This window comes from Marmota flaviventris, chromosome 12 (genome assembly GCF_047511675.1).
Source record: "Marmota flaviventris isolate mMarFla1 chromosome 12, mMarFla1.hap1, whole genome shotgun sequence".
In the NCBI taxonomy this organism is placed as follows: domain Eukaryota; kingdom Metazoa; phylum Chordata; class Mammalia; order Rodentia; family Sciuridae; genus Marmota; species Marmota flaviventris.
Window position 1 is genome coordinate 103,771,016 of NC_092509.1, and position 25,660 is coordinate 103,796,675.

Genomic DNA, 25,660 nt, shown 5'->3' on the forward strand with positions numbered 1-25,660 from the left:
CTGGACACCCTTGTCTCCACCGGATGAGGACCTCAGAGTCTGGTGAGGATATAAAGATGGGGGGCGACGACGACTCGAACCCAGTTCTCTGTTAGTCTCCTCCTCACCACTGGACCCTCCACCAGAGGGCCCCCGGGGGGGATGACAGGGACGGAACGCACACGGCCTCCCTGCCCTTCTTGGATCCTCACAGAGGAACACCTCAAGCTTGAACTGAACAGAGCCCGTGAGGAAAGAGAGAGTCATCACCCTTAGGAGCCAAGAAAGACGGTGCCTTCATCAGGAGTGAGAGCAACCTCAGCACCCAGCAGTCACCAGCCCCCACCTCCCACGGCTGCGCGGGCCTCGGCAGTTTCTGAGCAGTAGCCTGGGTGACCCTCCATGTGCCCCCTCTTCGTCTCTCAGTAGCACTTGGCAGAGCCGACACAGCGTGCCCCGGGCTTCTGGAACACCATCCTCGCCTGGTCTCCCCTGCTTCTCCATCCCCTCCTGCTTTCTCTCCTCCTACTCCCTGGATGGTCCCCAGCCTCCTTCTCGGCCGCCTTCTCTTTCCTACCCACACCCATCTCCTAGGCAACTTGAACTCAAGACTGTGGATACCACCTGAATCCATTCCTTAGGGCTAGTGTAACAAACTGGTGGCTTAAAGCACCAGGAATTAGTTGTCTTGCAGCTTCAGAAGCCAGATGTCTATACCCACGGTGTCAGCAGTGCCCCCTGGCTCCCCCCAAGGGCTCTGGGGAGGTCCTTCCCGTCTCTTCCAAGTTCTGGTGCTCCTGGCGCTCTGCTCTGTGGCATCCCGACTCCAGTCTCTCCCCCGTCTTCACATGGCCTTCCTCCACGTCCCTCTGGGCCTCATGAGCCCTCCCCCTTCTCCCATCAAAGATATAGTCATTGGATTCCAGGGCCCCCTCCAACCCAAGATCGCCTCATCTCAAGACCCTTAATTCCATGTGCAAAGACACAATTTCCAAATAAGGACATATTCACAGGTACAGGAGGCAGGGCGGAGGCCTCAGACTTATCTTTGCAGGAAATACAATTCTTCTGGCTACACCACTGAAGACTGACAGCACCCAGATTCAAAACTCCAGCCTGAAACTCTCCCCTGGACTCCAGTCTCATATCTAACACCACCATTCAGGTGCTTAACAAGCATCTCAAGTTTTACCTCTTTAAAATAGAACTCATGATCCCTGCTAAGCATTTGCTTCTCCCACTATTCCAAATGGCAGTTATGGACATCACCACGTAGCCTGTTCCTCTAGTTCAGACCCTCAGCATCACACTTCGTCAGCTCCTCTCTCAAAACACCCTGAGCCCGACACCTCCCTCACAGCTTTACGCTCAGTCAGAACATGTCCCTGTCCCCACAGGGCCTCTCTGGTGGAACCACCTGTGGGTCTCCTTGCTTCTACTTATGTCTCTCCTCAGTGGCGTCCTCCTGTGAAAACCTAAGTCAGGTCTCGTCTCTCTGCACGCAGAACCCTTCTGAAGCGTCGCATCCCACTTTGAACAAAGGACAAGCCTCTGTCATGACCTGGGAGACTCCACACGACCTGGCTCTGCCTCCCCCCTCGTGGCAGAATGAAATGAAAATGTCCATCTTATAAAGCTGATCTTCTGGGGTCTTCCATGGACCCCCACGTAAGAAAAGATGACATCTAAACAAAGAGCTGATGTTTTCAGTCGTGAATTGTCAAGAAAATAACCAAACATGTACTGAGCTCCCACTTAACCTAGGGTCTTCCTCGGTGGTTCACCACACGGAATTTATGTTACTGACCACGAACATTTTGCTGGTTCAACAAATGCCTGATAAATGTGTGTTGAACAGCAAATTAATGAGCTGGCTCACAAAGGGAGTAGCTGAATTGTTCATGTATAGGAGTGTGAATTCTAAATAGCTGCAGGACTTCTTCTTTGACAAAGCCCCCAACGCCATCACCATGGTGAAAAAACTAGGCCTCCCTCACTCCCAACCTCTGACCAGCCACTGGCCCAAGCCCTGAAGCACATCAAGCCAAGATAAGGACACTTCCTTCCAGCCTACCCCAGTCCCAACCCACCTGAGGCAGTTAATCTACAATTTGCAGGTGACTCTGAAATCATTTTAATTTTTATGATGCGTTATTAAAACATTCAAAACAATTCCATTACAGTTCTACTTGCAAATGTTATCAAGTCTTATTAATTTGAATTGGCGTGGGCAGGAATTTGGATTACAGAATGTTACTGATTATTTTAAACACAAGTTTAGCAAACTATGAATTACGTATAATAAATAAAATATAACCTCGTAGAATTCCCTTTGAATATTTTCAAGAGGAAAATAATTGCTAGCATTTGCCAGTTATAATTAGAGTTATCTTTATTCTTATATTTGTAAAGATTTATCTTATTTAATGAATACAGGTTAATTAGTAAGTTTTACTACAATTTCACTTACTTTTAGAGATGAGGTAATAAGGCTCAAAGAAGTTGACACACAACCAGGATGGAAAATATGTGCCTCCCAAGCCTGTATTCTTTCATCTAAATCAGAGGAGGGGCCTGCTGACACAGCAAGAGCACTGGATGGGGAGGGGATGGGCTACCATTACCAGGGTTTGTATTATGTCTCTTGGCTCCTGTGTCCTTATGAGAGAAGAATTCGAGAAAGACACAAAATATAGTAAAAGTACCACAAAGTTTGTTAGAGGAGAGAGAAAAATACTCAAGGAAGAGAGTGTCTCATCTCAAAGAGGAGATTGGCCCTGCACTCCTTTTGTCCCAGGGTTTATTGGGGTTTGGGGGAAGTTTCTAGAGAGTCCCATCCAGGTACTACCTCTTAACTTTGGATAGACAGTAGGATCACACCAGATTTCAAGCCTCTACTGAGCATGATTTTACCCAGAGGCACCCAAACACAACCCACAGGAGGAGAAAATTTACAAATACAATGAGAGTTAAATGACATGCTTAAGATCTAAAGGTAACTCTTGGTCACCTGGCCCCTACTGACTGGTTCTCATTGGGACTTGTTTTTTTTTTTTTACAGATTTTATGTTCAGTGGCCTTTGCTATTAATTATCCCATTTTTCTAAATCTTGGAATCTTTGGTCTGCATACAGGTCACAAGGGTCCCCTTTTCATCCTGATAGGACCCAGGTCAGGGTAACTTGTGTTCTTATTGGTGGAGGAGTCTCTGGACATGCATTCCTAGCCCCAAGGATAACACTACCATACCCACTGTGTTTGCAGGCATGTTCTGTATATATATCATCTGGGTAAACTTCCCACCCCAAAACAACCTCCAGTATTGTGGCGAAACTGAAGCCAGATTGTGTGAGAGCATTTTGAAATAAATCACGATATAGAGAAAAATATCTGTAAAACATTATACAGTTCTGATGACTTGATGTTTGACTTTCAATGGTATAGCCATTGACACTTTACTAGAAATCTTCATTTATCAGTAAAAACAATCTTCACAAATGATACAGAAGCTTGAGCCTTGTCTAGCCTTAAGGTTGAAACATTGTACATGTACTGGAAAAGTAGTTTCATCATGAAACTAATTTTAATATAAAACATAAATGAATATATCCTAACATAATAGTAATAGTGTTTGAATCATTATGCACAATGTTTGTAATTAACTTATCAACATAAACTTCCTCCCAGTCCTGCTTTGGTAAAAATGGGCTGCCTATTTCAAATAGGCTTAATTTAGTATAAAGTAGCTACTGCCTAAAACAGACTACCCCTCAGAAAACTGTATAATTATGTACCTTGGATATAAGATTCTAATTCAGATCCCTTAAATAAAGAGTAGCCCTCTGTGATCTAAATAGGTCATGTTCTTTAGCCAAGGGCAATACTTCAGGAAAAATGTACATGACAAGGTGAAAAGAGCCACTTACATAGCCAGTCAAATCAATCCTGAAGACCAACAGGGTAACAGATGTCACAACCAGACTGCCCTCACCATCCCGATTCAAGTGACTTCCACATGGAAAGTCCCTGGTTATTACAATGGTGTGAGATCAGAATGAGAAACATCAGTGATCATGCTATAATAAGCACCTAGAAGTCTCTTCTCCATAAAGGCATTTAAGAAAGAACACTGGCAAAAAATAGTCAAAATCAACTTTTTCAGAGCTGTGGAACTAACCAAAGCTTGCAATGATCTTAAGGGAATTTTTCCAAGAAAAACTTGGGACAATAAGTTATATGGTGTTTGAATTTGCCCTATTTCCATCCCCCAGCTCCACAGTAGTCTCAAAAACTAAAAACCCCACAATCGTGGTGAAAGCCATCAACCTAGCAACACTCGAAGAGGATAGGATGAGGTTGGGGAACACCAAAACTACCATTTCCAGAGAATTATTTTACCTGTCAAGTAGTTTCCTAAAAGCCCCTATTCACGAGAGCTTTTCTTGATTTGATCTGACAGAACTGACTTGGTATGAATAGCCTCATTCTGGAGAAAGCATTTGTCAGAAACAATCAGTGGCAATTGTTTAACATTGCTGCTACCTCAGGCAATGAGAACAATTAAGACAAAAACAGAAGTTAACTAAAATAAAACTTAAAAAGAAAAGCTTGGGACTAACCACAAGAACCTTTCAAAATTTTGTATGTATGTAAAATCCAGAATCTTTTTAATTAACTTTTTATTTATATATGATAGCAGAATGCATTATAATTCATATTACACATATAGAGCACAATTTTTCATATCTCTGGTTGTATACAAAGTATATTCACAACAATTCATGTCTTCATACATGTACTTTGGAAAATGATGTCCATCACATTCCACCATCATTGCTAACCCCATGCCCCCTCCCTTCCCCTACCACCCCTCTGCCCTATCTACAGTTTGTCTAATCTTCCCATGCTCCCCCTCCCTACTGCACTATGAATCAGCCTCCTTATATCAGAGAAAACATTTGGTATTTGTATTTGGTTTTTTGGGATTGGCTAACTTCACTTAGCTTTATCTTCTCTAACTCCATCCATTTACCTGGAAATGCCATAATTTTATTCTCTTTTATTGCTGAGTAACATTTCATTGTGTATATATGCTACATGTTTTTTATTCATTTATCTACCGAAGGGCATCTAGGTTGGTTCCACAGTTTAGCTATCGTGAATTGTGCTGCTATAAACATTGATGTGGCTGTGTCCCTGTAATATGCTGTTTTTAAGTCCTTTGGGTATAGATCAGGAGAGAGATAGCTGGGTCAAATGGTGGCTCCATTCCCAGTTTTCCAAGGAATCTCCATACTGCTTTCCATATTGGCTGCACCAATTTGCAGTCCCAATCTGGGATCTTAAAACCCACATTCCGAGCTTTGTATACTCTCAGAAAAGATCAGGGAGAGCCCCAGATTTCCACCTCTGGATAACCCCAAGGTTCAACATACACAAAAAGTGAAGCTTAAGGCAGAATTGCAGATCACCTGCCTGACCTGAGCATAGAAGCCATGACCCAAATGCACTGGGAGACTAAGTTAATGCTGGGAGATTAAAACGCTCTGGTATTGAAGGAAATCTGTCTAGTTGTTAACCAACCATTAAGAAAACTGAGCAAACACCTTAGTGACACAACAGAGAATACAGACTTTATAGAATTGGATCAGGAAAACTACTAATCCAATAGTAGTGGCAACTATAAACAGTAGCAAAACAAACTTTGTTGGGGGGAACAGAATCTGATTTCTAGTGTTGACATGTTACATTGCTTAAATGTCTCATTCTCCACAAAAAAAATTACAAGACATGTGAAGAAATTACCACCCAAACACAAAGAAAATAAGCAATCCACAGACATTATCCCTGAAGAAGCCAAGGCATTAAAATTTGTAGACGAGGCTATTTTTAAAATGTTCAAAGAATGAAGGGAATTTATATCTAAAGAACTAAAAGAAAGTATGAGAATAATATTTTGCCAAATGTTGAATATATAGAAATTTGTTCATGTATGGTCCTGGGGATCAAACGCAGGGCCTAGCACGTGACAGGCAAGTGCTCTACTACTCAACTGAAACCCTGGCAGAATTTCTTTAACTCTAGATATGAAATTTAAATAATTGAAATGTAAAAAATTACTGCAAAGATTCAACAGCAGATGTGAGCAGGCAGAAAGAATCAGCAAACTTGAAGATAGGTCAGATGAAAGTGTTCTTCCCAGTCTGAGGAGAAGAGAGAAAATGGAATGAAGAACATTAAACAGAGCCTCAGAGACCTGCAGACCCATCCGGTATCCCAACATACCCATAGCGGGAGTCTAACAAACAAAGAAAAAGGAAAAAATAGTTGAAGAGATAATGGTTTAAATTTTCCCAAATTTGATGAAAAGCATTAAATCTACACACTCAACAAACTCAGGAAACTCCAAGTAGGATAAACTCAACAAAAAAATCAAACCGTCCAACGGCCAAGAAAAGAGTATCATGAAAACACTGAGAAAAGAGTCTTGGTGTTCAAGGGCTCCTCCGCGGTGACAGCAGCCACTCAAGCACAGAGGAGAGAGGACAGAGGGAGACATGCACAAAGTGAGAAAGAAACACACTGCCACCCAAGAATCCTGTTTCAAAAATTAAGGAGAAATAGAGACATTCCCAGATAAACAAAAACAGAGAATCCCTTAATAGCAGAACTGGCCACAGGAAACACGAGAGAGTGTCCTGGCAGAGGGGAGAAGACCCGAGATGGCAACTCAAATCCACAAAAGGAAAGAAATAGCACTGGTAACGGTAACTGCACAAACTGTTGTTTGCCTGTCACTTTTTCTCATATGGATTTAAAAGACAACCACATAAGGCAGTGATTATGATCTGTGTGGAGGGTTGTGTACCATACAAACACACAACTTGCAAGACAATGACAGCTCATAGGAAAGGGGAACGGAGATCTGTCAGAGCAGACTTTGGTGTACTATTGAAATTAAGTGGACCTTGATCCAAACCAGGTTGTTATAAATTGTTAGCTGTAATCCTAGAGCAATTACCCCCCTCCCCACACACACACACACACATAATGTAACCAAATGAAAGCTGGAGTAAATACCAATATCAGACAAAGTACTCTCTAAGCAAAAATATTGACTTCTAGAGACAAAGATAATGATAAAAAATAATGACAAAAAACTCAATCCATCAAGAAGAAATAATAAACAACTATAAATACAAATGCACCTAAAAACAGAGCACCAAAACACACAAAAACTGGCCTAACTAAGGGGAGAAACAGATAATTCATCAATAATAGTTGGGGATTTCAATACCCCATTTCCAGTGAGAGATAGACTAGCCATATTAAGCATGAACAAGGATATAGAAGATCTGAACAACAACTATAAACCAGCTTTACAAACATCTACAGAACACACTACCAACTGCAGCAGAATACAGTGTTCTCAAATTGACATGGAACATTCTCTAGAATAAACCATTTGTTATTCCCAAGAATAGATCTCAATATTATGGGCCAGGCTATATGGGCAATGACCAAACAGACTCCATTTTGCCCTGGGACTCCACATCCTGTAAGAAATGCTTCTCCTATGGGAGCACCCCACCTCTGTGCCCATCAACAGTTGCTTAGCACAGCATGTTTGGTGACTCAAAATGGCAATTCTTTTTTTTTTTTTTTACCAGTTTTATTTTTTTTTAATTTTTTTTTTTATTGGTTGTTCAAAACATTATAAAGCTATTGACATATCATATTTCATACATTAGATTCAAGTTGGTTATGAACTCCCAATTTTACCCCAAATACAGATTGCAGAATCACATCGGTTACACATCCACATTTTTACATAATGCCCTATTAGTAACTGTTGTATTCTGCTACCTTTCCTATCCTCTACTATCCCCCCTCCCTCCCCTCCCATCTTCTCTCTCTACCCCATCCACTGTAATTCACTTCTCTCCTTGTTTATTTTCCCATTCCCCTCACAACCTCTTATATGTAATTTTGTATAACAATGAGGGTCTCCCTCCATTACCATGCAATTTCCCTTTTCTCTCCCTTTCCATCCCACCTCATGTATCTGTTTAATGTTAATCTTTTCTTCCTGCTCTTCCTCCCTGTTCTGTTCTTAGTTGCTCTCATTATATCAAAGAAGACATTTGGTATTTGTTTTTTAGGGATTGGCTAGCTTCACTAAGCATAATCTGCTCTAGTGCCATCCATTTCCCTGCAAATTCTATGATTTTGTCATTTTTTAGTGCTGCATAATACTCCATGGTGTATAAATGCCACATTTTTTTTATCCATTCATCTATTGAAGGGCATCTGGGTTGGTTCCACAGTCTAGCAATTGTGAATTGTGCTGCTATGAACATCGATGTAGCAGTATCCCTGTAGTACGCTCTTTTAAGGTCTTCAGGGAATAGTCCAAGAAGGGCAATAGCTGGGTCAAATGGTGGTTCCATTCCCAGCTTTCCCAGGAATCTCCATACTGCTTTCCAGATTGGCCGCACCAGTTTGCAGTCCCACCAGCAATGTACAAGAGTACCCTTTTCCCCACATCCTCTCCAGCACTTGTTGTTGTTTGACTTCATAATGGCTGCCAATCTTACTGGAGTGAGATGGTATCTTAGGGTGGTTTTGATTTGCATTTCTCTGACTGCTAGAGATGGTGAGCATTTTTTCATGTATTTGTTGATTGATTGTATGTCCTCCTCTGAGAAGTGTCTGTTCAGGTCTTTGGCCCATTTGTTGATTGGGTTATTTGTTTTCTTATTGTTTAATTTTTTGAGTTCTTTGTATACTCTGGATATTAGGGCTCTATCTGAAGTGTGAGGAGTAAAAATTTGTTCCCATGATGTAGGCTCCCTATTTACCTCTTTTATTGTTTCTCTTGCTGAGAGAAAACTTTTCAGTTTAAGTAAGTCCCATTTGTTGATTCTTGTTATCAACTTTTGTGCTATGGGTGTCCTATTAAGGAATTTGGAGCCCGACCCCACAATATGTAGATCGGCGCCAACTTTTTCTTCTATCAGACGCAGAGTCTCTGATTTGATATCTAGCTCCTTGATCCACTTTGAGTTAACTTTTGTGCATGGTGAGAGGAGGGGATTCAGTTTCATTTTGTTGCATATGGATTTCCAGTTTTCCCAGCACCATTTGTTGAAGATGCTATCCTCCCTCCATTGCATGCTTTTAGCTCCTTTATCAAATATAAGATAGTTGTAGCTTTGTGGATTAGTCTCTGTGTCCTCTATTCTGTACCATTGGTCCACCCTCCTGTTTTGGTACCAGTACCATGCTGTTTTTGTTACTATTGCTCTATAATATAGATTTAAGTCTGGTATCGCTATACCGCCTGATTCGCACTTCCTGCTTAGAATTGCTTTTGCTATTCTGGGTCTTTTATTTTTCCATATGAATTTCATGATTGCTTTATCCATTTCTACAAGAAATGCCGTTGGGATTTTGATTGGCATTGCATTAAACCTATAGAGAACTTTTGGTAATATCGCCATTCAAAATGGCAATTCTTATACAATGTAAAATTGTTCTCTTTTTGGCTGCCATTTTCCTTGGGCAATGTACCCTGTCAGAGATTGATTATCTAGATGTTAATAACCGTTCCTTACATTGTACTCAACTAGGGTCATTTTGACCCACTTGCCCTGACGCTTATGATTTTAGATCTCATGATGTTTGTTTATGGTTTTGAATTATAGCAACAGCCATTTATAATTAATGTACTGACATGCTTTACTTATGGTATAAAAGATGTACTCAGACCCCTGGAGGGAGTTGAAGGGTGTATACTTGCAGCCTGCCCCCTGGCCCGCCAGCTGGTGAATGAATGTTCTGTCTCTTGCTTTAAGATGGACTTGGTGATTTGTTACAATCTTGCCATAAGAATTATAAATTGAAAAGCATTGAAATAACGCAAAGAATGTTCTCCAACCCCAATGGAATGAAATTAGAAATCAGTAACAGAAGGGAATTCAGGAAATTCATAAATATGTAGAATTAAGCAAGACATTCCTAAACAATCAAAGTTGATGCCACTCTTTTTTTTTTTTTTTTAATAATCAAAACTAAAAGTATAAGGAGAACTAGACTTTCAAATCAGACGTGGGAGACCTATTCACAGAATATCTAGGGAAATACAAGAGGGTACATGAATGTATTTGCTTGTCCACCCAAAACGCCATATCCCTATATACCCTATCTCCTTGTTTTCCCTAGTTTGTTTTTTTATCACCACTGAAGACAGCGCACAATGCGAGCCCCATGCGCATAAGCAGTGTTTCTTTCAGATCCTCAGTGACACCCAGGACCAGCTGAAGCCTCAGGACAGATCCCCCTGGAAATGCTTCAGGTAGTTTTGGGGGTTCTCGGGTTTTAGAATTGAAACAGATTCAAAAACAAATCCTAACCCTTAGGATTAGCAAGGAACTTTCAGTAACCAACCAGAGAATCTGGCTTGACGGGAGCCCTCAGGCAGGTGTTTGTCCTTAGCCATCTCCATCCAGGGGTGGTAGACAGGGAGGTGGCACTAGATGTTTCTGTGCTTCTGCCAAAATATTCTTCCAAAACTTAAATGGTAATCCTGAGAGCAGATTCTTTTTATGTGGTATAAAAGAAAAAAATTAGGTAACGAGGGTCGTCTATGACACAGCAGTTCTTTTTCTTTTTAGTCACGCATGACAGTAGAATGTATTCTGACACCTCATCCACACATCACATGTGGAGTGTAACTTCCCATTCTTATGGTTGTACACGATGTGGAGTTTCACGTATGAACGTAGGAAAGTGGTGTCTGATTCATTCTACTCTCTTTCCCATTCCCATCTCCTTCCATTCCTCCCTGTCCAATCCAGTGAACGACCACTCCCCCACCCCATGCCTACTGTGAGTCAGCACCGTAAACAGACAGAACATTTGGCCTTTGGGTTTTGGGGATTTGCTTATTTCACTTAGCATGATAGTCTCCAGTTTCAACCATTTACTGGCAAATGCCATAATTTCAGACTGAGGAATATTCCATTGTGTATATGTACATTTTCTTTATCCATTCATCTGTTGAAGGGCACCTAAGTTGGTTCCATAGTTTAGCTATTGTGAATTGAGCTGCTCTGAACATTGATGTGATCACATCACTATAGGATGCTGATCTTAAGTCCTTTAAGTATATGCCGAAGAGTGGGATAGCTGGGTCAAATGGTGGTTCCATTCCAATTTTTGTGAGGGATCTCCATAATGCTCTCCAGACTGATTGCACCAATTTGCAGTCCCTCCAGTAATGTATGAGTGTACCTTTTTCCACACAGCCTCACCAACATTTATTGTTGTCTGCATTCTTAATAACTCCATTCTGACTGGAGTGAGATGAAATCTCTGTGTGGTTTTAATTTGCATTTCTCTAATTGCTAGTGATATTGAACATTTTTTCATATATTTGTTAACCATTCATATTTTTTCTGTGAAGTGTCTATTCAGTTCCTTTGCCCATTTATTGATTGGGTTGTTTTTATGGTATGAAGTTTTTTGAGTTCTTTATGTATCCTGGAGATTAATGCTATACCTGAGGTGCATGTGGCAAATATTTTCTCCCGTTCTGTAGGCTCTCTCTTTATGTTCTTGATTGTTTCCTTTGCCATGAAGCAGCTTTTTAGTTTGAGCCCATTCCATTTATTGATTCTTGATTTTACTTCTTGTGCTTTAAGGTCTTGTTGAGGAATTCAGTTCCTAAGCTGACATGATGGAGATCTGGGCCTACTTTTTCTTCTAGCAAGCACAGGGTCTCTGGTCTAATGCCTAGGCCCTTGATCCACTCTGAGTTGAGTTTTGGATAGGGTGAGAGATAGGGTTCTAATCTAAGTTTGATATTGTGATGCCTTCTACTTCACTTTTCTTGCTGAGGATTGCTTTGGATAGAGGAGCAGTTCTAATGATCCACAAGAAATGAGGTAAATTTTAGGTACATTCATGAACATTCACATGGAAATTTCTAAATGGCATCTTGTAAATGAACCAGATAATGATGCGGGGGGTGGAATTTAATATTTCTTTCTGGAGGCAGATGTGTGGAGCACCTGTCCATGATTGAAAGCTAATGCTGTGTTTCACATATGCTACAAAAACACTTTGGAAACACTGGCGGTGAGACGGTGCACATCAGTTCTCTTCTGGCAAACTGATGACTCCCTACATCAACATGAATTGCTCCCACCTAACGATCTGCTAGATCTCACTAGAGCTACTATTTTCAGTTACAACTTAATCTTCTTTTGAAGAGCCTGAGGAATGAGGTATAATCACTGGCTATTAATATTCTCTATTAGACAAAAGGAGTACAATAGGATATGTTAAATCAATCTTAAGAATTAATTGCAGGTATTTTTACAAGGTATATTAGTGGGCCAATTCTATTGTCGCTTGTGTTTCTTACAACATTCATAATTCATGCAAATAAAAGATTCTCTGTCATATTTTCCTCTACAAGCTTTCAAGTTGTGAGGATCCGAGGCAGGAGCTACTGCAGACATCTTGCCACCTGTGAGGAGAGTCTGAGAAAAGGATCAGTTCCAAGGAGGCAGAACCAAGGAGAACCCAAGGACTGGGTGATGTCATTTGTCCCTCCATGGAGCTTTATCTGAATTCAGCACAGACGTTTCAGGATGGAGGCTGTGCTGCTCACTAGAATTTGCTGATGGAAGGATTATCTCAGGCAACTGTGGCTTGGCCTCTGAGAGACATGGAGGCTGTGGAGACAGGGGTTAGTGGCTACTAGTTTTCTAATGGACTCTAGTTTTTAATGAGAGTTTATCCCAAGCCCTAATTCAGGGATGCTAAAGGAAGCCAAGAAGAAACTGACCAATTTCCATTGCAGAACTCTGGGAAAGCCAAAGAGTTAGAGCTTCAAGGCCAGGGAGCAGAGGGTAGAAAATGGGAGAACCAGAGGAAGGCTCATACAGGACACTTCAGATCTCCAAATCTTTTCCTCCCTCTTGCATTACCATACAGCTACCCTTCTTCAACTCTGATGGAGTGCCGACGATTTGCCCTTAGAAGCAGACAGACCCAGGAACTTTAGACTCAAGAAAACGTTCGGGGACACCATCATGACGTTAATTAAAAGTCTACCTACTGAAGACTAAGAACTGCCCCTCCCTACCCCCACAAAATCCATTCTTCCTCTTGGCTCCAAGAACACTGGACGTCAGACTTCTACCAGAGAAGCTCAAGAAGAAAAATTCATAGAATACAGCAGCTGAGGAAGTCTGCCAAGACAGCCAGGTCCCAGCCCAATCACCCCGTGGGGAAGCCCACTCGCCAGTGAACCCCAGACACACACATACATGGGCTTTTAGGGCATTACTTGCATCTATAAACAAGCACTGAAAGGTCATCAAACATTGGGAAAAAGGCCTTTACCATCAAAGATGCAGGCAAAACAACCAACCAGTAAGGAATAAGCTCAGAAACAATGTGCATTACAAAAGGGAAGCCACCAAAAGCTCTCGTTAAGATCTCAGAGAAGACACTGCAGTTGTGAAACCGAGGCCCATATGCAATCTTAAAAAATTGAAGCCACGTTCACAAATAGTTTTTAAAATTCTGTTGGCACTTTTTAAAATTATATCAGAAATGGAAAATTAGGGCTAGGAATGTAGCTCCAACGAGCGTGAGCAAGACCCTGGGTTCAATCCCCAGCATTGCAAGCAAACACATCAATAACTCAAGACAAAAAGAGAATTCATCTAAGAGTTACAACATGCAATACAAAAATTACAAATAAAGAGAAGAAAAGTGGGTCTGAAGAACTCTACGAAGTAAAAATGTGAATTGGAGAGCATGCATTTCCATATTGAAAGAAGGAATCACTGAGGGCCCCTCCAGAATTACCCCAGACAGACCCATGAGGCCCATGACTGGGGTCTCTGCATGGGGAGGAGGCTTTTCTGGTTTCTGACGTGTCACTGACAGATAAATCATGCTCATCTCTCCCCACCCCCATATATATGAAATGATTATAAGCTAAATAATATCTTCAAGGCATTAAAAGACATTTTTAAAAATATAAAGAAACAAAAAACACAGAAAGGCTCCTTTTTGAGAGTATATTCAATCAACTTTTTTTTTTTTTTAGTGGTCAATGGACCTTTATTTTTATATTATTCATTTATTTATTGTATGCAGTGCTGAGATCAAACCCACTGGCTCTCAACAAGCTAGGCAAGCACTCTACCACTGAGCTACAACCCCCAGCCCTTCAGTTAACTCTTACATAACTAAGTAGAGTACCTGAATTCTGCTATAGCAAAAGTTTATTTCATTGACTTTATAAAGAAATAGTCCATGAGGCTTAGCAGTGCTCCTTTTCTTAGATCTCAGTTATCTCACATTTATGTATATGGAATTTTGCTCTATTCCCCGCTGATTTTTTCTTTTAGTGGCCTAAATATAAAAGACTTACCAACATTAATCATGTTGAATTTTATCAACAATGAAATCAAGTCACGAGAATTTGTCACCTTTAAATACACCCATGCTCCTGACATCTTAAAATAACCCCTGTCCTCTGAAGGTCACACACTCACCTTGGGGGTCAACTTCTTTAGCTAGCTTCAGTGCGTCTGAGTTGGCCAGATCAGTGTTGGCTGGAGTGACGGCCAGAACCAGGCAATTCTCCCTGGTGATGAACTGCATGATCATTTCTCTGATCTGATACTCGATATCTGGTGGCTGATCTCCCACGGGCACCTTCGTTATTCCAGGCAGGTCGATAAGGGTTAGATTCAACACTGTGGGGAAGGGGAAAGAGTCGGGCGTGCAGCTTCAGTGCTGACAGACATCCACGGTGCAGAGTCACCTGGGGCTGAGCTCAGCTTTCTGCACTGTGCATCTGAATGACTCCAGCCCAGGCGTGCAGGAAGAAAAGCACAGAAAGGAAAATGGTTTTGCTAGTTCTCTCTATTTTTGTATGATTGTGCTCTGCCAAATGATCATTTTCACATCATTTGAAAGGCACTGATCTGCAGGCCTGACAGTTTGCTCAGAGAGCTGTCGCTGCCTAGCTGTGTAACGAGGGGGTTGTAATTAAAACACTGAACAATAATGCGTGTGCTGTCTGCCAGTCTGGCACATGGCCTACACGTGTACAGGAACCCCCGGGGCGAGGCTGGCCCTTCCCCTCAAGAGCCTCCCATGTTCTTCACAGAAGGTCAGCCTCTTCACCTGCAGGGAAGCTGCCAGCCATCTATGGGGCCCTGCGTGCCTCCAGCGGGCCGGGCAAGCGAGCCGTCAGTGGCAACGTGACTCCAGCCCCAGCTGGCTATCGTCCTCTGGGTGCTGGCACCGAGTCCCCGTGGGAAGTCATAACTGAGCTTCTGTCATTCATGCTCTGCTCCAAAGGCAGCAGAGCTAGGTAGAGAATGAGAAGTGAAAATCTGTCCCACTCAGAGTTTAGTCAGGACAGAGGCTATTTCCCATCACGTACCGTGAACTCGTTACCCACATTATAAGCTGACAGCTGGGATACAAATCACAGCTGATTGCTCAGGAGGAAAAGAGAAATTCATAAAGCTCATGGAAATCAGCAGGGGAAGCCTCAGCCACATGCTCCTAAGATTTTTGAAATCATTGAAGATAAGAAAAATGGAAATTTTCACATATACCCCTCTCAAATTCTGAAATTTCATCATGAAAATAAAAAGTGTAAACACTGAGCTGAGTTTTGATCTTCAAAAGGTCATCTCCCCTTGCCTCTCTATGAATCTTCTGAGCTCTCTGCGCCATACCATTTTACAGCAGCATCTGAAATCCTAGAAACTCAGCACTATGTGCATCTTCTACACCAATAATGCATGTGAATGAACACAGTAAAAATTGTTTGAGGAGAAGAATTTGAAATTTTAACATCTTACTTACCATGTGGAGAATAGACTCGCAAATTAATGGGTATGGGGGAAATGCCTTTATTCATTCCAGTCACTCGATCTGTTTCTGCTTCAATTTCATGGCGAACTTCATCAAAATCTATAAACTTTTTTCCTTTGCAATGTAGAAATTCAGCATATTCTAAAAAAAGAAAAAAGCACCCACAAATTAATCCAACCTCAGAGTATACATTCTTGGCCACAATTATAAGGAAATATCTCTTCAATTACAAGTCAAAATATTCAATGTCTCCTTGGTCATTATACATGAGAGAACACTGCATGACAAACAATCAAATCACAGAGAAGATTCTAGAAATATCAAATAGTACACATGCTGTGGTTGCTGAATGTGCTCATGTTTGGTAAGCAATCAAGTATTATAAACCCTTAAACCATCCAGCATATCTGTGGCTGTCTCAACGACAAAACAAAAACCAGCACCAAATTAAGAAATCAGATATCGAGAAGGACAAACCCTAAAATAACTAATAGAAAACTACTTTTTTAAAATTTCAACTCTCGTACTATCAGTTTCCAGACCAATTTCCTGAGATATCGGGTAAGTGAAAAACAACACAACTCAAAAGGGGAATCTAGTTACTATTAGATTTTTTTTTTAAAAAAAAGATTACAGTTTTGACAAGGGAACAAAGTTTAACGGATATTTTGGTTCCTCTCGTATCCAGGTGAAGAACTGCTACACCAAACTCTTGGGCCAAGATGTCAGCTGAAGTGACTCTCAGTGGCCTTTGTACCTTCCTCACCAAAAACGGTCTCCACCCATGAAGATGTTCGATGGCAAGGCCAATAGGGGGGCAGGCCCGAGAGGCAGCCCTGTCTTCAAGGAGCTCGGCATTAACTGAGGCACTGCAGATGTTTCACAGGGGGAAAAGTTAACCCAGGCAGCATGAAATAAGCACTAATCTGCACTTTAAAGACAGGAAAGGTGGGGACAGGAAGGTGGTATGAGCCTCCAGGGCCAAGGGGAAGTGAAGGGCAGAGGTGTACTGAGCCGAGGGGAGACAGGCAAGTCTCGGAGAGAACTCGAGGGTGCCAGTAACCCCCACAAACCCTGGCAGGTCGGCATCCAGCCTCTGTCTGCTGCCATCTGTCCCCGGTGGGGAACTCTCCTTGGGAAACGCTCCATGCTGGTGTGAGATCTGCTTTCTCCTCTTACACCCCCAGCCGTCGCCCTCTGGTACTGCTCAGTCTTCTGCCCAACCTGCACCTGGGCACCCGAGTTCATCTCCTCATGGACCTTCTCCCCACCTTCGCTTGCTCACCCGGTCACCACTCAGGTCTCCACGTGGCTGCTGGGGACTGGAAAGGTCACAGGCCCCCAAGGTGGACCTATGAGTTTCCGCCTTAATTCACTGAAGTACTGAAACGACCACGCTTTTCCAAGTTTAGAACAGCAGGCCTAAGGCCGACTTCTGCCTTTCCTGCCAGCATGCATGGACATGGACATTTCCATCTTAGTTTGTCCCCATGATGACCTGTACCCCTTTTTGGAAAACAGCAAGCTAAGTCTCCTGCGCTCCTTCCTCTGATGGACTTGGGCTCTCATAACCGCTACTGTCTCCAAGCACCAGCTCCTGGACAGGCTGGTCTTCAAGTGTCCTCGGTACATTCCAGGAACACCAATGAGGGCTTCTGCTACCACTAGATGGCGCCTGGTTGCTTTTCCTGTAGGAGACAATGTCCTTCCTGAAGGTTGAAACATCAACACAATCTTCACACAGATTTAATTTAGCTCCTAGGCTCCGGGATATGCTTCCACGGTGGAACTGACAGCTTGTAACTATGCAGGACCATTTCAAACCTTTGGGTCTTTTCAAGGACAGGGTTCCCTAGACGAGATTCAGGGATGCCTGTATCCATCTGGTATTCTACTGGTATTTATTGAGACCTCACCATTTGTCAAGGACTGTTTCAAAAATTGGGATGTAATTGAGGGAAAGAAAGAAGTCCCTAGCCTCACAAGATTAAGCTCTAATGAGGTGAAACAGTAAGCCGTGTATGCCCATCACAGGTGATGGTAGAACGGGGGTCAGATGCTGGGGGAGGGTGGTCTCATTAGTTTGTTGAAGGCATCTCTGATGTGCTGAAGTGACAGCTGAGCAGAAGGAAGGGAAGGAGGGAGCTGTGCTCACTGTCACTGCAGCCAGGCTGGGCACCCACGCACACGCGAAGGAAGAGCAAGACCACCGACGTGGCTGTAGAGGGGGCCCAGACCACCAGCAATGCATAATCCTGGCTACTGTGCTGGGGACAGGCAATGGAGAGGGGAGGAAAACTGACATGGGAATCATCTGGGCAGGAGGTGAGGGGACTTGTACCCGGTGGCCACACTGAGTTACCGTGTTTGTTCATTTGCAGTACTGGGGACGGAACCCAGGGCCTCGCACAGGCGAGGCAAGCGCTCTACCCTACCCCTGAGCTATATTCCCAGCTCCCAGATTCTAATGTATTTTGAAGGAAAAAAAACACAGGGTTTGTGATGGATTCAAACTGGAGTGTGGGAGAGAGGCGCCAAGGATAAATTTAAGGAGTCTGACACTTCATTAAACAGAAGAAACCTGAAATAAAACTGGGGCAGGATGGGATGGGGGCTGGGAACAGGGGTTGGGTTGGGCACCATAGTGCTTGTGACGCCCAGTGGAGGACCCCGGGCTGCTCACACTGAGGACTGCACGCTGCTGCCGACATCTCAGTTCAGTGTCATCTGAAAGCTGTCTGTTCGCTCTGAAAACCTCCCAGAAGGTGGCAGCCAAGTGCCTGCACAAAGGGGCCCAAAAGTGCGGGTGGGCTTGACCCGAGCCTTTCACCCAGGGAGGAGTCCAAGCCAGAGAAACCGCCGAGATGATCTGAAATCCCCACGATTGTGAGAGTTAGATGGGGCAGGCTCAGGGCAGAGGGCCCTGGGTACAGAGGCAGAAGACCAGACAGGTTCAGAGCCCAGGAGGGGGTGGCCCAAGAGGTCTGAGGATGGATCGGAGCCCAGTGACCTCAGGGGCCGGCAGCTGCACTGGAGTTGGGGAGAGCCAGACTGAGACAGGTGGCAAAGGCGGTGAGGAGAGGGGAGCCAGTCTGGTTGTGGACAAGCCTTCTGAGGGGTCCCATCGTACAGGAGGGGAAAGAGGAGGCGGGCAGCGGGAGAGGGGTGCAGGTCAGGGAGGTGGCAGGTTCCCCTGCTGATGCGAAGGATCCGGGGCGCAGAGCAGAGGGAGGGCCTGGGGAGCAGGGATTGGGAGGCCCGAGAGGAAGAAAATGAGCAGGAGCACCCACGGGAGTGGCAGGGGGCAAAACAGCAAGAGGGGATGTGACAAACAGGGCGGAGGGGGGCAGAGTGTGGGGGGGCCACCAGGGACAGGGGGTTTAGCAGGTTTGTCTGAAGTCCCTTAATACCTTGAGAGCACTTCTGTGTATGTCCCCACCGTGTAAAACATGAAAATGCTCCCGGGGACCCCGAGGCCGGAGGAGCAAGTTCAAGGCAAGCCTGGTCAACTTGGCAGCACCCTGTCTCAATACCCTGTCTTAAAAATGCCTTACAAAGGGGGCTGGCAATGTAGCTCAGTGGTAAAGCACCCTGGGCTCAATCCCCAGTCACAGAGTGACCCTAAGTGAGTGACCCAAGAGTTGCCACAGCAGGGATGTCAACTTGGGTTTAATTTATTTCCACTGCTGGGACACAGACCTGCCCGGCACATCAGGCAAACTCATGGGGAAGGGACCACAATGTGCTTTTTCTTAGGGGGCCAAGGAATTGATGCTACAGGATGGAATATTCAGGAAGACCAGATGACTTGCATTGTCAGAGAGGGGCTCCCTAGGATCTATCCTGTACCCACCCCAGAGCCTTACAGGTCTGTGTGCCCCCCCCCCCCCCCCCGCCGGTCTCTCTAACAGCATAGTGATGATCGTCAGGCCAGACATCCTTCTTCTTACAAAAACACGGCACCCATAACTGCAATTCATAGCCACAGGATTACACTGGCCACAGGTCAGCCCTTTGGTCCTGCTGTGGGCTGCACGTCTGTAACCTCGAGAACAGATGTGAACAGGTGGATAACACAGGTGGCATTGCTGTTTTCATACAGTGGACCACAGTTGCTGAAAAGGATCATCAATTAGCTTACATCACACAATCCTGAATAAGCCCTTGTTAGTGAGGCTAAGTTCAAAAGATCACATCTTCGCCTCCCGGTGGTATGGTATAGGTGAGAGACTTGGAAAGAACCACCATGAATCCATGGGTTTCTGACCACACTCACATCTGAGACAGAGGCACTGCCTGAGTCCAGGCATCCAAGCCAAGCTGCCTAGAGGCAGGATCTGCATCTTCTGAGACTTTTGTACTGTGGTGAAGTAATACGCCTGAAGCCCTACAGAGCTCACCTAGGGATTTTGAGAAACAATTTCCCATGACAGGAGCTCTTGACATGTTCTCAGTGTTCCTTTCATTCCAAATGCTGTTCCATGAAACCACCTCTTCCTCAAAGCCAGGCTCTAGCCTAGGATCAATCGGGACAGAGAGCGCATTCAAGCTCCTAGCCACGAGCTCCCATTGGGGACCAAGGTTACCTGTGCATAGACGCAAGCATCGGACCCTGACAAGGAATCCAGGAAACTCCACTTCCTGGCAGTATGACCTGTCTCGCTGACATTCATGTGTGTTTTCAGTTTCACAAAATTAAAAACTCCTAGTTTAAAATATCTTTCCTGTTTTCTCAGTGTTAAAAAATAACCTACATTTGAAGCAAAAGTTAAGATACGTTTTTATATTAAACAGTGATTGGGGGAAAAGAATATTAAGATAACAGAACTTGCATTTCCCTGTAAAACATTTTCGCACTGTCATTTCTACTGGTCATGAAAAACAAATCTTGCTAGGTTAAACAAATGACAAATTGTTGGGGGTAAGGATGAGATGGCATATGCCTGGGAAACCGTCCAATCATCTGTGAAAAGCACAGCATGACCATAAGAATTTCCATATTTCCAATATGCCCCTTCCATGGGGAAAAGATGCATATGTTTCAAGTAATTGAGGTCAAGTAGAAAGCAAGAATTATGGAACACTAGCCCATAGCTGTTTGTCAATCTTTCCGAAGATCTGTGGTCCTCGATAGTTTAGCTGGAGTCTTGTTCTAAAATGTCTCAATGGTGAAATTTTGTGGACACAGGATTCCAGTGAAAACAGGCACAAGGATCACAGAAGCCAGGAACAGTTTTCGATGCAACCAGCTACACCTGCTTCACGTGTCTATATTTAACAGATTTCCTCAAAGCCAGAGGGCTACATTTCATACTTCTGTGTTTCTCCAATGCCTAGGATATTTAGAGTGCAGAACATCTGTAGGTCTCTTTCTTCTTTAAGCAATCTACTTTGCATATACCATTGAGTAATGCCAGTTTAAAAAGCATCGCTTCCATCTAGGCTTGAAGTAATTCCAAATTGAAGGCAAGATCCAAGAGTGGTGGTTTAGTTAGATATGAATTTATACAGGACCCAGAAATGAACAGGACTCAAATGTATTGTTAAGGCAGTCAGGGAAAGTCTAGCAAAACAGGGAAAAAATAAATCAAAAAGCAAAATGGAGGAACTTTAGATAGGGCAAAGGGGAGGGAGGGGAAAGGAGAGGGCAAGGGGGTAGGAAAGATGGTGAATGAGTTAGACATCATTACCCTAAGTCCATGTATGAAGACACGAATGGTGTGAAAACACTTTGTGTACAACCAGTGACTTGAAAAATTGTGCTCTGTATGTGTAATATGAAGTGAAATGCCTTCTGCCATCATGGATAACAAATTAGAATGAATACATAATTTTAAAAAAAAGCAAACCATCTCAGAGTCCCTCGGTGGGGGAAAGGCAGAGGTCTCAGCAGATGCTGGAGGCAATGGGCTAGGGTGGGTAAGGAGGGGCCAGCTTTCCATCAGGGAGCAGACACAGAGACTCGGGCTTGAGGTCCAGCTTCAGCACTCTCAGAGGCAGAGGAGGAAATGGAGCCCAGATGGTGTGGGGCAGAAGACCAAGATGCGGGACTCAGTCAAGATGAGAAGGCGAAGCTTTTCTCCCAAGAAACAAAGCCAGCTGCAAGGTGCTCAGGATCAAGAGGAATTAATATCAACGTGCCTTGACAGCTCTGCTCAAAGGGGCCTCAGTGCTCTGAGGGCTGGCTGTCCTGGAGTCGGAGTGAAACACTCAGATCACGGGCAGGTTATACCCTCCAGCTCAGTTAAGTTCTATATTTTTCCAAAGGAGCTTAAAGCCGACAACAAAAATCAACTGTATTTCAGGTTCTCGGTATCCATGTAAAAACAAAAGGTAAACTACGTTCCACATACAGAAACCAAATAAGTGCCAAGCAGTTGGCCCCAAATCACAAACTAGAGAGTTGTTCTAAGCCGCATCCAACAAGATCTTCCTCCTCTTCCTTGAGACATTCTCCACGTTCCTGTCTTTCCTCCTCCTTCCCTGACGGCTCCTTGTCCGTGTCCTTCACCCACTACACCTCATCTCCCACACTGCCAAGCACAGGGACCCCAGGCTGCCCCCAGAACTTCTTCTATTCTTTGTCATCGCTATCCTCACCCTAGGTGATCTCATGACCTTAAATTTTTTTTTTAAATATCCTCAAATCCACGTCTCAGGCACTCATCCCTCATCTGCACTCCAGACAGGTCTACATCTAATTCTAATGCTTGGCACTTGCACTTGAATGTCTGATATATTTCTTAAAATTGGCCAGTGCAGGCATCTTGAAATGTTTGAGTGGACTTCCACGCAGTCACAAGGATGGGCCTGGCGTTCAGCCCAGGGCCTACAGACACGGGGGCCGTGGGAACCAGGTTGTAACCGAAACCAGGGTTTGCGAGAGATGGTCCAAGGGGGAGTATGAAATGACCTCAGGAGGACCCCTGGGCAGGTGCCACCTTGAGGCCAGGTAGGAGACAATGCTTCGGCAAAGGAGACCCAAGAGGGACCAGACAGAGAAGGAAACTTGGCAGCATGCACCTAAAGAATGGAGTAAACTTCAAGGCAGGATAAGGTTGGGAATGCTGCTGAAAGGGGGCGAAATAGAGCTGACCACTGAACCCACAGAAACCCAGCCTGTATTAGGCTCCTGTCCTTGAAAACCTTCCAGACATGCTTTCAACATGTAGTATTGCAATTACTTTTGCCATAGATTGATTTTTTTGTCTAAAACTCATTTTACGTGCTTATTTTATGCTACTTTGCCCCTCATCTCTCGTCCCTTGCTGTCCAGGTTATAGCTATCTCTTCTTGCCATGGGCGATATTTCAGTTTTTTAAGTGTTACTTCCATTCTAACACGTAGCTTGTTATTTTACTCTAGGTTGAGAAATCCAGTAACCCCGTATTTGGTCTAAGTCTAAAATAACATGTGGGAAAGGCCCAAGTAAGGCCAAGGTCCTAAAACTCATCATGAGCACTGGGTCCCAGACTCGGCAATATCCCCCTTAGCTCCCCATGGCTCCTTTTCTTCTTCCTAAGTTTAGAAGCGGAAAATACCAAAAAGAGGCTCCCGACAAGTTATTACAGGGCTACTTAAGAATAAGCAAATGTACAAATTCAGAAGCAGCAAGTGACTCAATGTCATTCCTTGTTTCAATAATACAAAAAATAAAGTGATCTGCCAAGCAAAATCGTATAGAGTAATCAAAAGTGAAACAGGATTTTGTCATGAAAATTCAACTGGATTTCAATACAGAAATACAGTAGAAAACCGTTATTTCCCCACTAACCCTAAGACATGAATGAAATTCCAAAATGAGACTTAAGTAGTAATCATATCAGAACTACATGTATATAAATATTAACCAAAAACTATTTTCAAGGAAAACAGCTACAATATGCATTGGTGGATATATTAGACTATCTCAACTTCTTGACAAAAAAAAAAAAAAAATCGTGAGTATGCACTTCAACGTACAAATTGCCGCCACCATTTCACCTAAATATTTAGAGATCTTCGGCATATTTGCTAACCTCCTCAGATGTCTTCATGATGACTTCCTAGAAGTTGTTATGAGCTGGAAATAAAACCAACTTAATTTTTGCATCCGGTGGGAGGTATAAATGGAAGCTCATGTTTGTATTTACATCTACACTTTCTCTGGACCATTTGTTGGAAAAGTCTAGCATTTTCCCCGAATCCCCTTTCCACCCTTGTTGCGATCACCTGTCTAGAAATGTATAGGTCCATTGGTTAACTGTTCTGTTCCATGAATCTACTTACGTTTATGCCAATGTCTTTGATTACTATTGCTTTATTAGTTGTGAAATCAGGTAGTGTTCATTTTCCAACTTTGCTGTTATCTATCAAAGTTGTTTTGGTATTCTGGGTCCTTTGCATTTCCGTGTGAATTTTAGAATCATCTTGTCAATTTCTACGAAACAAGTGTATTTTGGAATCTTTATCTACAGCATTCTCTGTAGTATCATTTGGAAGAAGCCTCTTCCTCTGGCCCAGGGTCACACACACAGCACAGTGAGGCTAAAGTATAAGCATTTCTTTATGAATGCCTGCTCCGATTAACATATCAGACTTTAACAAAAAGTGAAGATCCTTATGACTCCTCCAAACTCTGTCCCAAAGAGCAATCATGTCAGTGTTGCTGAGGCTTACAAAAAATGATCGTCATCAACCAGGGATTGCCAGGCACCGTCCAACCAGTCAGTGTGGCACGACTTGGTAAAGAGAGAACATACTTTTAAATTGTAAAGTGGAAGCAAACATTTTATCTTGTAAATATCATACAAATTCTTAAGCACAATAGTCACAACTGATTGTGAAAAGCTAAAATGCAAAGCAACTTCCTCAGACAAATCGCATTTGTTTCATAAGTGGCAAGAATCATCCCGACTCAGACAACGGAGTCAGCCTATATCAGAAAAAGCTTTAAAAAGGAAAAAAAATAGAACTAAGTATTGTCCCAATTAGTGGAGATAAATAAAATTGTTAAGGTATCCCTTAAGTGACTTTTTTTTTTTTTATTCTAAGGGAATCTTGTAAGAATATCCCCCACTTAGAAAAATCTATAGAAAGGTATCTAATAAAAGAAAATACTTGTGATCTGAAACTCAGTATTGTTTATTATCTCAATTTGCAGGTAAATTAGCCCATAGCTAATAGTCACCAATTTTTCTTCCTCTTCTTCTTTTTTTTTAGTTGTGGATGGACAGCATGCCTTTATTTTATTTTATGTGGTGCTGAGGATCAAACCCAGTGCCTCATATGTGCTAGGCAAGCTCTCTACCACTGAGCCCCAGCCCCAATTTTCTTAACGGAAGCCCAATTAATAGAAAACTCTCATAAGGACACTCATCTCCTTTAAAGGGACTCGAATGTAGAAAGTAATCAATTAACTTTGTGAAATAGAGGAAATCATGGGAACTGGAAAAAGAACCATCAGTGGAAACTATATGAGGAGTAAAAATCACCTTGCTTAAAAAGACAAGTGTCTTATGCATCACAAGGAAAAATGTGACCTCAGTGACAATGAGGCTCCCACTCGGGCATCTGCAGGTGTCACGGTGCGAACCCCTGATCTGAAGATACCCTGTTATTTAACGACCCCTCTCAGAGCCAAGTAAGGTCGGGAAGAGCCCTTAGAAAGACCTGCATCACCCCTCTCCCCATGCACCAGTCCTGTTCAAGTCCCCCCTTCAAGGACAGTGGGTTTCCCTGGTTGATGCTGGCACAGTCCACCACACCCTGTCCCATCCTG

The 25,660-nt window shown here is 43.3% G+C and overlaps 1 protein-coding gene across 2 annotated transcripts in view; it reads right to left on the reverse strand.

Moving 5' to 3' along the window:
• Dnm3 (dynamin 3) overlaps window positions 1-25,660 on the reverse strand; it is a 430,502-nt gene that overhangs the window by 308,441 nt on the left and 96,401 nt on the right. For both annotated transcript variants that reach the window (XM_027934994.3, XM_027934997.2), the window contains exons 3-4: window positions 15,892-16,041; window positions 14,562-14,765 (exon numbers count right to left, since the gene is read on the reverse strand). In XM_027934994.3, coding sequence (XP_027790795.1) covers window positions 14,562-14,765; window positions 15,892-16,041 — 354 coding nt within the window. The remainder of the gene's footprint in view (window positions 1-14,561; window positions 14,766-15,891; window positions 16,042-25,660) is intronic.